Here is a 13,795-nt window from a genome sequence, read left to right as displayed (position 1 = left end):
CTTTGTGACCACCTAGAGGGGTGGGATAGGGAGGGTGGGAGGGAGGGAGACACAAGAGGGAAGAGATATGGGAACATATGTATATGTATAACTGATTCACTTTGTTATAAAGCAGAAACTAACATACCATTGTAAAGCAATTATACTCCAATAATGATGTTAAAAATAAAATAAAATACTCAGTTGCTTTTTGTGGAATAAAAAAAAAACACATGCAGGGGTCTCCAAAATTTAAAGGAAGTATGTGAATTCAGTAAATGCCTGTTTCTATTTTCAAAAGTTATTTTGTAATTCCAGAACTGCTTTAGCGCTGCCAGGTGAGGTCAGGAAGTATGGGTTCTGGTCACTTCCTTTGTTACTTATTACTGTGAAACCTTGAGCAAATGATACTGTCTCTCTAGTTTTTAATTTTTCTCTTGATTAAAGAAAGGGAATCAGAGGAGATAATTTTGAATTCCTTTCAAATCTAAAACATTCAGACTTTTGGATCCTTTTGCTGTTCTTTGTATTTTTAAGACCATACCACAAGTAAGCCACAAGGGGACAGCATAAGCCAGCTGCTACCTAGGAAAGGAAAGAAACTTCTCTGAAGGCTTAAAGTTCTGACTTTTAAAATTCTAGGTTGTGTTAAGATTGTATCATTGAATTGATTTATTTCAAAACTAAATTTGTTTTAAAAGTAGAAACCGATGAGTCCCAGTGTCTATGAATTCAGTGATGAGTCAACATATGTAATATGAGTTTTACAATGTACCCACTGAGAAGATAGTGTTCCTATTTCCAGGTGATTTCTGGCATGAAACCCATTGGTTAGAGACTTCACGTTTTCAAATAGGATTTTAATATGCTCTTTTTCTTTTCTCTCAGAGAGGTTACCATCATGATTTTTTGAGTCATTCTGAGTTGAGTTGAGTTCAAATTTCCTTTTATTGTCCGTGTTACCTTGGATGAGTGATTGAAACTTTCAGCCTCAGTTTATACATCCGTAAAATGGGTTTTGTAAGCATTAAAGTGAAATAATTTACATGAAGTGCTCATCACTATGCCAGGCCTGTGATAGTGCTCAGTAAACTGATTCTGAGAGGGAGGTTCTAGGAGTTTTGAAGCACATTTTTGTTAATGGGCTGGAAACGGGCAATATCAAAACAGATTCTTAAAAGATTTTCTACCCTAAAAATTCAGTGCCATTCCAGAATTGCACAAAGCACATGGTTTTATTTGAGTAAGAGAGTGGGGTCCAGTCTACTCCCTCAGGTATAAAACCACCTTGAAGGGAAGTCTCTCATCACACTAGGGTGTGAAGGTCTGAAGGTTTTCAAAATTGTACTCAGATAGAACACATTTAATTCCCTGACTCCATGGGCATTGTTTCTGCATGTAGACTCACTTACCAGTAGTCAGCAAACGTTTTCTGTGAAGGGCCAGATAATACATCTTCAGGCCTTACAAGCCGTGCTGTCTCTGTCATAGCTACTCAACCCTGCCCTAACACTGCAGGAGCAGCCGGAGGTAACACACGTGCAAATGGTGTCTCTAGGCTTCAATAACACTGTACTGATGGACAATGAAATATAAAGTACCTGCAGTTTTCACGTGTTATGAGTTCTTCTGCTTCTTTTGATTTTTTCCCAACCATTTAAAAATCTAAAAAGGATTCTTGGCTCTGAGTCTGTGCAAAAACAGGCCAAGGCTGGATTTGGCCCCTAGGCTGTCATTTGCAGCCCTTGATCTATACCATCCAGATACTGGATGCGTTCCTTAGAAAGGGCAGATGTGAATTTATTTGGATAGGTTTGTTTTCCTGAGTGTACACTGAACAATGCCCCCTACCCTACTAGATGAGAAGTCCTCTGAAGGGAAAGATGGTGTTTTCATGCCGTACTGTTAACATTTAAACTTTATTTTTCATGTTACGAAATACATACATGCTCTTGTAAAATAAAAAGTTAAAACACTATAAAGTTGAAGTTCCTTGTATTCCAAACATTCCACCCAGCCCCCTCTCCAAATGATTGAATTGAAGAGATAATACTGTAACAGTTTGGGCTATAACCTCTCAGGTCATTTTTTGTTCTTAATAGCATAGTCACATCTATTATTATTTTTCATAAAAATGTTCAAATTGTTTACAAAATCATTCTCTCTATAGTCTTTTAAAACTTGCTTTAAAGTTCATTCAACATTTTTGTTCAACAAGTCTTTACTGCAAAGCTACTACGTGTCATGCATAGATTAGATTGAACTATATGAAATGGCTGATATTTAAACTAATTTTTAAAAACTTTCTATTTTGAAATAATTGTAGACTTCCACAAACTTGCAAAAATAGTACAGAGAGAGCTACACATTCCTCCAGCTTCCCTCAATGGCAACATCTTACGCTATTACAGTACATTATCAAAATGAAGAAATTTACATTAGTACAATACAATTAACTAGACTACAAATTCTACTTGGATTTCACCAGTTTTTATATGCACTCATTATTTAAAAAAACAAACCGTTTTTGACCTTTAAAAATGACTAATATATATATCCTGTTACATCTTCATACCTCAGTACTCTTAGATCTTAGGAGGTGCCTTTTTCAAATAGCACCACAAAACCCCTCTTTGGCTGCGGGTGAATGAGTTTCTAACAGCTATCTTCAAAGTTTCACTTAGAATGTCACTGTGGCCTTGCTTCAGAGAAATGACACACCCCTAACAGTTTGCCCTTGACTAAGTCATCCTGCAGAGTTTCCAGTAATTAACACATGATACACGGAATATTTTACAGTTAAAGTTTTCACATTTGAGAAAATTAGAAATCATACAAAAGTATTAATAAAAAAAATTGAATTGCCTACAATATTTCCACTCAAAGTCAGGTGTATTTAGCCTGGATTTCTTTTTAGTTTTCTTTGGAGAACAAGAGGTATGCATGTGTTTGTATATATATTTTGAAGTATTTACATATTCATTCCCTATACTAAGTATAGCTTTATATCCTTAAAAAAATTACTATGTAATGATAATTTTCTCAGGTCATTCAAATACTTTGTAAAAAGCTATCCAGAGATATAAAGGTTAAAAAAGACATAGGAGATCAGTTGGTGAAATAGCAGCATTTTCAGATGAATAAACTGTGGCTCAGAGAGAGGAAATGTCTTGCCCAAGGTCACAGAGCCAGGAAGTCTGGGGGAAATACTTAGTGGTGGTAAAGCATGAGGGAGGCCGACTGGCAGCCTCACTGTGCTCTGAGGTCTGGGGTTAATTTTTTACAGAAATTCCATTTTTCAGAGTATACCCATGTATACCCAGAACTCAAGAGCCTAAAATTAAACCAGCAAGCCAATTTACTAATTTACAGTGAGAACTCTAGCTGCCAAGGGGTCCCTATTTTGGTTTTTTTTTTTTTTACTATAAATACATTCTCACCTTGTAGGAAAATCTGATATTCATCAGAAACATTGGTGAGTACATGGACCTGGGAAAAGCATGGTTAACCTTAAGATTCTTTTGTTGTTGTTCTTGCAATTTAATTTTTTTAAGATAGATACTACACCTATATGACAAAACTACAAAGCGTACAAAAAACTTTTAAATAAAAAGTCAATCTTCCTTTCATCCCATGTGCCCATGCCCAGAGCCACTGTTGTCTTGGAGGCCAGTGTCTCTGTGTTAGTTTTCTGTTGCTGTTATTACAAATTACCTGAATGGTAGTGTCTTAAAATAGCACAGATTAATCTTACAGTTCTGGGGGTCAGAAGCCCTAAAATCAAGGGGTTGGTGGGGCTGTATTCCTTCTGAATTGTCTCGGGGGGGAATCAATTTCCTTGCCTTTTCCAGCTTTTGCGTGTCACTTGCTTTCTTTGGCTTTCAGCCCATTACCTCCATCTTTAAGTCGGCAGCACAGGATCTTCAAATCTCTCTTTCTCTCTGACCTCTTCTTCCATACTCACCTATCCCAGCTTTGACATTTTGGCCTCCCTCTTATAAGGATCCTTGTGATTGCATTGGGCCCACTGGGTAATGCAGGATAATCTTCCCATCTCAAGAGCCTTCACTTGATCACATTGCAAAGTCTCTTTTGCCATACATATACATATCACAAATTCTTCCTCATTTAGCTGAGAGAAAAACAACATTAACTAAGTTGTAGGATATGAAAACATGCTGAATTTCCCCCTCTGAGTTTTATGCTCCTAGGCATTCAACAAGTCACTTTCCCTGGAGAACAAATAAGCTCTCTTGTACCCAATTATGAGCCTTACAAAACCTGTCACGTTTCTCCTTTTGCATTGAGTGCAGAGAAGCTTGGGGGAAAGAGGCGATCAATTTCAATAATTATCACCCTAGCTATTTGTTACGTTCGGGCCTCTTCTGTGTGTGGCGTTGTGTTCTGCTTCTATGGGAAGGTTTTATTGTACATATGACTTTGCATCCCTGCCGGACATTCTCCCCTGCCCTGGCCCCGGGAAACTGCCCTCACTCGCTGCTCCCTGCCTTGTTTCTTCTTCCTTCTCCTCCACCTCCTCTGCCTACCTTTTTTTTTTTTTCTTTCCAAATCATATATATCTACTTTATTTCTCATAGGTTTATATGCATGCATTAACTGTTTTTTTTTTAACATCTTTATTGGAGTATAATTGCTTTACAATGGTGTGTTAGTTTCTGCTGTATAACAAAGTGAATCAGCTATTCCTATACATATATCCCCATATCCCCTCCCTCTTGTGTCTCCCTTCCACCCTCCCTATCCCACCCTCTAGGTGGTCACAAAGCACTGAGCTGATCTCCCTGGGCCATGCAGCTGCTTCCCACTAGCTATCCACCCTACGTTTGGTAGTCTATATATGTCCATGCCACTCTCTCCCTTCGTCACAGCTTACCCTTCCCCCTCCCCATATCCTCAAGGCCATGCTCTAGTAGGTCTGTTTCTCGGGATTCCTGCTCCCCTCTTTCTCTGGACATGTAGACTTTGGGTTTCTTACACACTCTGAGGTTTGTATCTGCTGCCTGGATCCTGGTGACTCCTAAATCAGTATCTCCAGCTCCAACCTTTTCCTGAGTTTGATTCAGATTCAAATCAGTCAACTGCTTATTATGCAAAGCATGTTTGCAGTGTCCCTCTGGTACCTTACACTCAGCGACTCTAAATCTGAGCTCCTTGCCTTTCTCCCCCTGCCTTGCTGCTTCTGCTTTTCCCAATCCTAGGGGACAGTTCAGGCAATGGCCCACTTTTGCAAGGAGGAAACTTCGAGTTATCTAAGACTCAGCTCTTTCTCACCCCACATTCAATGTCCGTATCCTCTTGATCTCCCTCCTAAGCATTTCTGGAATCTGTCTCTCTCCCTTCACTTCTAGCTCCGAATTTCAGACCTGGAATCAGATAGATAGTAATCTCTTCTTGGCTGTTCTCTTATCCTCCTAACTGGATCATAACCTGCTTGAAATGTTTCTGTGATTTCCCACTGCTTACAGAACTAAAGGGAGACTTAGCAGCATGAAACAAAAGGCCTTCCGTGACTGGTTCCTGCCCATCTCCATGCCATCCCCTGCCACCCCCCACTTCTCATTTTACACCTTCACAGACGCTTGCCAGCTGAACGGGAACCATCCTGTTTCATGCTTCCATAGCTTTGCTGATGTCCTTCTACCTAAAATACCTTTACCATCTTGCTTTGTTAATTGTTACACAACCTTAACTCAGTTCAGGTGTTAACTCATTCAACAAACATTTACTGAGCACCAAGTATGTGTCGGGCAGTGTTGGAGTCCCACTGTTGAGCGGGCACAGAGGGACAGTGTCTTCATGGAGCTTAATTCTGATAGCACTCACTGAACTACCATGGGGCTAAGTATGGGCACTTAGAGTGGGCACTCTTCCTCTGCCCACACCCTCCCCAGCAGCCTGTCCATCCTGCATCCTTACCTTTGCCTGTTAGGCTGAAATAAGCTTCTGGTCTCCCTCCTCTAGTGTACTGTAAATTTCATGAGGGTGGGACCATGCCATATTCATCTCTGCATTCTTGGTGCCCAGAACCGTGCTTAGTACTTGGTAGATTCTCAGTATGTTTCCCTTGTTGAACTCAGCTATCAGTTATAAATCCATGACTCCGTGTCTCAGCTTAAATTTCCCATTCTCAAGGATGTGACCCTCTAGAACTGGTCAGCCATCCTTATGATGTACCTCTGACACCTTATACTATTTCTTCCCAGAATTGTGCACAATTGCTTTTTTACAACTATTTACATTATTTGTTTAAATTTGGTTTTCTGTATTAAGTTGTAAACCCCATCGAGAAGGTCGATGGTACAGCTAGAATAGTGCATGGCCTATAATAAATGCTTAATCAATATTTGTTAACTGATAGACTGACAGGTTTTCTTGCTGGAGAAAAGTCCTGAATACATTACTGGGGCTTAAAGAAAATTTAGATTCAATTGCTTCCTGGCCTAATGCTTCACTCTACCCATCTATAAAATGGAGATGCTCCTGTGGGATAATACTGGACAGCAGATGAACTTTAGATAAAAACAAACCAAAACAAATGTGCATAAATGAATTATGCATAAAAAGGAAAGTTGGGATTAAAAGATTAAACACATCAACTGAAGTGTCTATTTCAGGGTGTTGCATTTTATTCTCCCACAGGAAATATAAACATTATCTTCTCTTTCTCCTTCCCAGCATCTGAGACGCCATTTCTTGTGCAAAATGGATTTGAATCAGAACAGGTAAAAATTCTTGTGAAGTATTTTGAAGTATATGACCTACAGTTTTAAAATCCACAATAAAGTTTTATGGAAATGGACTGGGGGAGCAGATCTATCTAAGGGCAAAATACATTGCAACTGTTTTGAAACAGTGAAGGAATTTGTAGACTTGTACTCTTGGCAGAAATAATGTTGATATCGTTACTTCTGTATGTGCAGACACTTTGAAAAGAAAAACGAAGTATGAACAAAAACATTGAAATTATTATGTGGTCCCTCTGCTGCCCCAGAATTAGTGACATTCTACAGAATCAACACCTGTCACCAGCGTTCCTCTTATTTTCTGAGCTTATCCTTCATTCATTTGTATTATTATGAAAGTGATTCAAGCTGCTTCATGTAAAACCTTCAGGTAGTATAGACAGCCTATAAGGGAAAAGTGAAGGTCTCATTCATTCTTCCTTTTTTGCCTTCTCTCTCCTCAGAGAGAGATTATTGCCCTGCCTCTGCTGCGTTGTAAGAGAAGGGACAGGAAGCTGAGGGGATGGAGCCTGGCCTGGCCAATGGGACATGGTGTAGCCCCCAGGAAACTAGACGCTGCCTGTAGAGCAGTGATTATCAGACTATTTGGTGTCAGGACCCCTTTATATTCGTAAAAATTAAAACTGAGAAGTTAAAAACAATATGAATTCATTTTAAAAAGTACAACAAACCCACTACATATTAACATAAATAATACTTTATGAAAAATAATTACATTTTCCTGAATGAAAAAATGTTAGTGAGAAAAGTGGCATTGGTTTACATTTTTGCAAATCTCATTAATGTCTGGCTCAATAGGAGATAGAGGTTCTCGTATCTTGCATATTATATTATCAGAGCACTGACACCTTCACATCACATGTCACATAACTGTAACCTCTGGGAAACTTCACTGTACGTCTCATGAAAGAATGACAGTAAAAATGGCAAATGATGTGTCCTGAAAATCATTTTGATCTCATGGGGGGGTCCCCTGGCTACACTTCGAGAACCACCACTGCAGAAAATTTGAAATTGAGTTCCACTTTCTCTTTCATCTTATTGCCTCTAGAAGTCTAAGTCAGCCAGGAAAAGAACTAACACACAGGTGTAGGTAGAGCTGAAAGGATTTAGGTGATGGCCAGTAAAGAGATTTGACAGTGGAGGGCACAGCTTACAGGACAGTTATTTTTTTAATCTTCACACCCCACAACCCAACTGCCTGGTGTTTAAGACTTAGGAAAATTTGAGGGAAGGGTCTGGGTAAAATGTTTCAGATTTTCCACCTTTTTTTTTTTTTTTTTTTTTTTTTTTTTTAAGTCTAATTCGTAAGGCTGGCTTTGTTTTGATCTTGAGACGCATTGGGCAAAAGGTGGTGAGCTGCAGTGAAGCCGCCGGTCACTGGATGGTGTGCTAGTGGTGGGAAACTCACAGGAGGATGCTGTTCGGAAATGAGTGACCCAATCACCTTCCCCGTGTCTCACCAGATAAAAATGACCAACCACTACAACCTGCTCATGATCATTGCTCCCTCCCTGGGATTTGTGCTGTTGGCATTGCTTCTGGCATTTTTCCTTCGAGGTAAGGAGGGCAGGACCAGGTGGGATGAAGCCCTTCAGAGCTTTGGAAACTCCAGGGGGATCTGGGAGTGGATGGATTCTGCTTCCCGCCCGTTTTCCCCATTCCTTAGAGTCCCACTTTTATCATTGCCCTCATCATCCCTGTCAAGGAGGTTAGAGGTAAACTCATTCTTCCCAAGATCCTAAAGGCTTTGAGCATCATCCCCCTGATAGAGTTTATATTTTGGGAATGAAAAGTAAAAGAAGAGCACCTTTATGTATTGGACACTTATTCTGTGCCAGTCCTGATGCTATATTCTTGACATCTCTAACTCATTTCATGCTCCTGACTGCCTTAAGTGGGAAGCACTATTCTTATCACTGCCTTGGAGTGGAGGAAACCCTGACCCAGACTCTTCCTCTGGCTAGGAATGCCCCAGGAAGAGAGCTGTGAATCACCCCGGTCTTCTTATTTGTTCCCTTAAAGTAAAACTTCTTAACCTAGGGTCCACAGATGGACCTCAGGGGACCAGTGAATCCCTTAAAATCGTGTGCAAAAGCACTTGTACATTCATATCTGCATTTTTCAGAGGACAGGGTCCATAGCTGTCATTAGATTCTTGAGCTGGTCCATGACCTTGTGTCTGCCCTCCCCTGCCTTCAAAAAAAACAAAAATTTTTAAAACATTGCAAAAAGAAATCATGAACCGGGGTTTATAGTTTTCATGCCAAGTATAGGCACGTAGCACCTGTTCCTGTAAAAATGGGGAAAACATTGTTCTGTAGTCATTAACAGAAACTGGTAGTAAGTGAGGAGCTCTGACTAGTAGTAACCATCTCAGCCTGTTTGAGCACCAACAGTGAAACTCGTGTGTCTCCACATCTATCCCTAGTGGACACTACAAAAGGAAATTTGGAGCTTAGTGGAAGTTTGTCATTAACCTTCATACAATGGCATGTTACAGTTTGGGAAATTATGGGTACGTGTCCTAAGGAAGTGTTTTAAAACCCAAGTGAGTACTTGAATTCAAATAACTCAAGAATAAAGCAGATGGGCTTCCCTGGTGGCGCAGTGGTTGGGAGTCTGCCTGCCGATGCAGGGGATGCGGGTTCGTGCCCCGGTCCGGGAAGATCCCACATGCCGCGGAGCGGCTGGGCCCGTGAGCCATGGCCGCTGAGCCTGCGCGTCCGGAGCCTGTGCTCCGCAACGGGAGAGGCCACAGCAGTGAGAGGCCCGCGTGCCGCAAAAAAAAAAAAGAATAAAGCAGCTTAGGGAATTCCCTGGCCCTCCAGTGGCCCTCCCTTTCACTGCCGGGGCCTGGGTTCAATCCATGGTCAGGGAACTAAGATTCTTCAAGCCTCACAGCCCGGCCAAAAAAAAAGAATAAAGCAGCTTAACACCATTGCCCACGATGTTGGAACAACTCTGTGATTGATGAGCAGTAACTAGGGGCCTGAAGAAGCAATCCTCTGATCTGGGGAAAGGAGTGGCTTTCTCTACCAAATCCAGTTCCTAAGTTCCCACCTTTGGACCACCTCTGCTCTTCATAATGTTGCTCCGTCCTTCCCCCAGCATTTCACATAAGCACAGCTACTCTGCTTCTAACCTGGCCTTGTCTTTTCAGGGAAAGTCATGAAAACCAATTGTGTCCAGAAACACATCAGGTAATTCATCTTGCATGACTGACTGTTGTAATGATTGTACAAGCTGTTACAAATGATTAGATACTACTCAGTGGTTTAATGACTTGTGTTTGTATTCTGATTAAATACAGGGTTGGAGAAGTGTGGCATTAGAGGTGGAAAAGATGTGGGGATTCAGCTCATGTTAACCTCTATCTTGATTAACACTATGATATTTGTCCAAAATGCAAATACGGTGGCAGGTTGCATTAACAGAAGTATGACATGCGAAAAAAAGAAGGTGATATGTCATTCTACCCATTATTTGTTCCACTCTGGGTGACTCACTTTAAAAGGTCATTGTTAAACTGGAGTTCACTGAGAGGAGAGTTGGCAGTATGGAAAATGAAAAAAACATGTAGAGTATCATTCCTGGGATTTAATTTCTCCGGCAAATTAGACCATGGGAGCAGTTTTTTGTTTTGTTTTTTAAATAATTTGAAGAGTCTCTGGAAAGGGATTTTGGATATCTGTCTTGTTATATAGATTTTTGGTAAAAAAATGAAAAGATTTGGTGTAAACTGTGATGAAGACCTTGCTTTCACTTAATAATGGCATCAATACCACAATATCTATATTAACAAGTAAATATTAACAAGTAGGGAAACTGAAGGTTAGCAAGGTAACTTTTCAAAATCATACTTGGAGATCCTCTTGGTAAATAAACACATTTAGATCATGATTTTATACTTTGCTTATACAGAAACTTTAAATCCCCTTATTATAACAGATTGGCAAAAGCCCTTTATCCCCTGTGGCCTCAGTTTTCCCATCTGTGAAATGTGAGGCTTGGACTGGATGGACTCTGAGCCCTTTTAACTCTAACAGCCCTTGATTAGGTGTTTTATTATCTAGCAGCATCCATTCATTCCTGGTCTTGGTGTTTCTCATCATCAGCCTCTCTTCTCTCTTTACAGGCTAGACAGTGTTGGAGAAGGTAAAAATGTCCTCGACGAAAGAGAAGATGAAGATGGTCTTTTCACACTCTAAAGTGCCCCTTTCTCTTAGGATTGAGGATGAGGATATGATGTGTGAATTGTCAAACTAAGTCTTAGAATGTTTTTTTTTTTTAAACCATCTGTTGCCTTGCTGTCACTGATCCAGTCTTGCCTTAGTTTCACAAGTGAAAGTTACCTTAGAGACCACACCTTCTCATGGTTTAATCTCTGTAGCATCACTGCTAAGTGATCTTCCACAGTATAATTGAACGCCTTCAGTGATGGTGAACTCACTATCACACCCAAGGAAGTCCATTCAATCTCAGGGCACTTCTGAGACTTAGAAATATTTAGAACAAAGTCTGTGTCCAGATAGCATCTGCCTGCTGGTCCTAGTTGAACTCCTTGTGCTTACACAGAACAGGTCTAAACTCTCTTCTACCTGGTAGCAGTGCTTCAGATACTGAAAGGAGAACCTTATGTTTCTCTAAATTGCCTTGTTTCTGGGACATGATTTCTGGTCCCTTCCCTACCCTAGTTGCCTTTGCCTTGCATGCATTTGTATCTCTTCTTTTATGCCCAGCTTTAAGAATTCAGTGCCCCACTCTGGGTATGGTATGAGTATCCCTGCATTATTGATTCTCATCAATAACATATTGATGATATATTATGTATTGATTGTCATCAATAATGCAGGAAATGACATGGAATCACACCATCATTTTGACTCACCTCTAACACGTCTAGGTTTTCTATTATTTTCTGTTCACACCTGAGTATCTTTAGAGGTGACCATAGTGTCACATCTTAATTCTTGCTTGGGGAATTTAATGTTAGAAACAGCCAAGAGTTCATCAGCGTAAACTGTGGTGAATGACATGGATGTTCAAGCAGGGCCGGCACATGGATGTGACAGTGAGTCGGTCCAGATCAGTTTCTCTAAATAAAGTTCATGGAAATTGACTCCTCAATAAGAACAGGTTTATTTAAACACTTTGAGAGCTAGTAGCATGAGGAACCATGGGAGAGAGGTTAAAACAAGCAGTTGATGACTGAATGGAAAGAATGTGCACCTGAGTTAGAGGCCTCTGGTTGGGCAGAAATGTGGAAAGTCAGCCAGAGCTGAAAGAAATTTGTCTGAAATACTTCCTGGTATGTTTGGGGCAGTTAACCGCCTTAATGAAATAACTGCACAGTCTTTCCAGGTAACCATACTTTATATTTCGACTCTCTTGACATTACTTTTAAGAGAGGGGGGAAGAAAGCAGTCTTATGACTTGACTGCTACAGCCTCTAGATTCCTCGAACTGTTAGTTCACACGGATCCCGCAGTTAAGAAAAACATCCCCCTCTTACCTGAGCACTTGGAGAACTACCTACCCAGGGCAGCATGCCTTCTGCCTCACTCTTTTGGTGCCAAGGTGAGTGGCAGGACTAAGTGAAGGAAATAATTAGCAGCACACGGGTTGCTTCTTTATTTGGCTTGACTATCTCCTCTGTGTTAACTGAAAATACTGGAAATGACTTGACCAGCCTGTTACATTCAAATTTAGAAACTGGGGGTGGGTGGGTGGGCGTGGGGCAATAGAGTCAGGTGCAGGGCTTCAGTGTCCCCATCTGGAAAATGGAGTGGGACTAGGTGACCTTGTACAAACAGGTTTTAATATTTCATGGGTCACTGAGACTCCCCATCCTAACTTCGCTCATGCTGCCTACTCACCTTCCCAATGACCACCACCAGTGCCATGACCAACTTGGGTCTGCCTGGAAAAGCCGACAGCAAATACCATACCCCCTAAACAGAACATCTCAGCTCAATGCGTATCTTTGTGTTTTGCAAGGGGCCATCTTCAGTCTTTTTCCCAACTATATTTCTGCAACTCCTTGGTCAGATTCAGAAACATTTAAATGAGTAGTTGTAGTATTTTACAACTGGTAATGGCCTCCAGGACCCTCTAGCCTAGTAGCTCTCAACCTTAGCTGAACACTGCAGTTATCTGGGGAATTTTTTAAAATGTCAATTCCTGAGTCCTACCCTTTAGAAGATTCTTTTCTAATTGGTCTGGGGTGTGGCCTGGGCATCTGATTTTTTTTTTTTTTTTTTTTTTTTAATCCTCCAAGTGGTTCTAATGTGCAGCCAGGGCTGAGAGCCACTGCTGTTGCTACATGGTTCTCAAACGGGGCACTTCAGACCAGCAGCCTGAGCATCACCTGGACCTTGTTAGTCATACACATTCTCATCCCCACGCCACACCTACTGACTCAGAAACTCCCAAGTGGAGCCTCGTGATCTGTAGTTGAACAAGTCTTCCAGGTGATTATGATGCACCTTAGAGCTGGAGAACTATGGAAGCATAATAATCCCTAACAGGGGGATAGAGATTTTAAGAAAATACTCTTCTGTGACCAGGGCTCTGTGGTGGTGGGTGTGGCCATGCGGGGCGGGTGGGGTGGAGGGAGGAGTGGGAGTTTCCAGCAGCCGGTGCCCAAGGTCTGGGTGGACTCGTTGTCAGCCCTCTGTTAAGCTAGCATTACTTTCTGCCTGGACTCTTAGGGTAGCGTCTAACCATCCTCACCACCTTCACTCCTTTCCGTCCCCAGTTTGTTCTCCATGCTGTGACGGAGGAATCTTCCCAATGCAGATGTCAGATTCCTATCTCCTGATTTCCACCCAAGGGGGCATAGAAGAAGCACCCTTAGGCTCTGTCTAAGGCTGGGGTGGCAAACTCAGAGGACGGGCAGCTGATGCGGAGGAGTGAAGCAGGGGGAAGTGACGTGGCCTCTACTGAAATGGAAGCTTGTGTGTCCACTTACAGGCACTAACACTCACACTTAGTAATTTTTTTTTTTTTTTTTTTTTGCGGTACGCGGCCCTTTCACTGTTGTGGCCTCT

The 13,795-nt window shown here is 41.3% G+C and overlaps 1 protein-coding gene across 1 annotated transcript in view; it reads left to right on the top strand.

Moving 5' to 3' along the window:
- The window catches only part of TIMD4 (T cell immunoglobulin and mucin domain containing 4), a 35,858-nt gene extending 24,904 nt beyond the window's left edge, over positions 1-10,954 (top strand). The window contains exons 6-9 of the mRNA XM_024117203.1: positions 6,676-6,722; positions 8,210-8,303; positions 9,907-9,946; positions 10,882-10,954. Coding sequence (XP_023972971.1) covers positions 6,676-6,722; positions 8,210-8,303; positions 9,907-9,946; positions 10,882-10,954 — 254 coding nt within the window. The remainder of the gene's footprint in view (positions 1-6,675; positions 6,723-8,209; positions 8,304-9,906; positions 9,947-10,881) is intronic.
- Positions 10,955-13,795: the final 2,841 nt, after the last annotated feature.

Source organism: Physeter macrocephalus, chromosome 8, assembly GCF_002837175.3.
Source record: "Physeter macrocephalus isolate SW-GA chromosome 8, ASM283717v5, whole genome shotgun sequence".
Lineage (NCBI taxonomy): Eukaryota > Metazoa > Chordata > Mammalia > Artiodactyla > Physeteridae > Physeter > Physeter macrocephalus.
The sequence above is the reverse complement of the archived record's forward strand: the minus strand, read 5'-3'. Positions and strand labels throughout refer to the sequence as shown.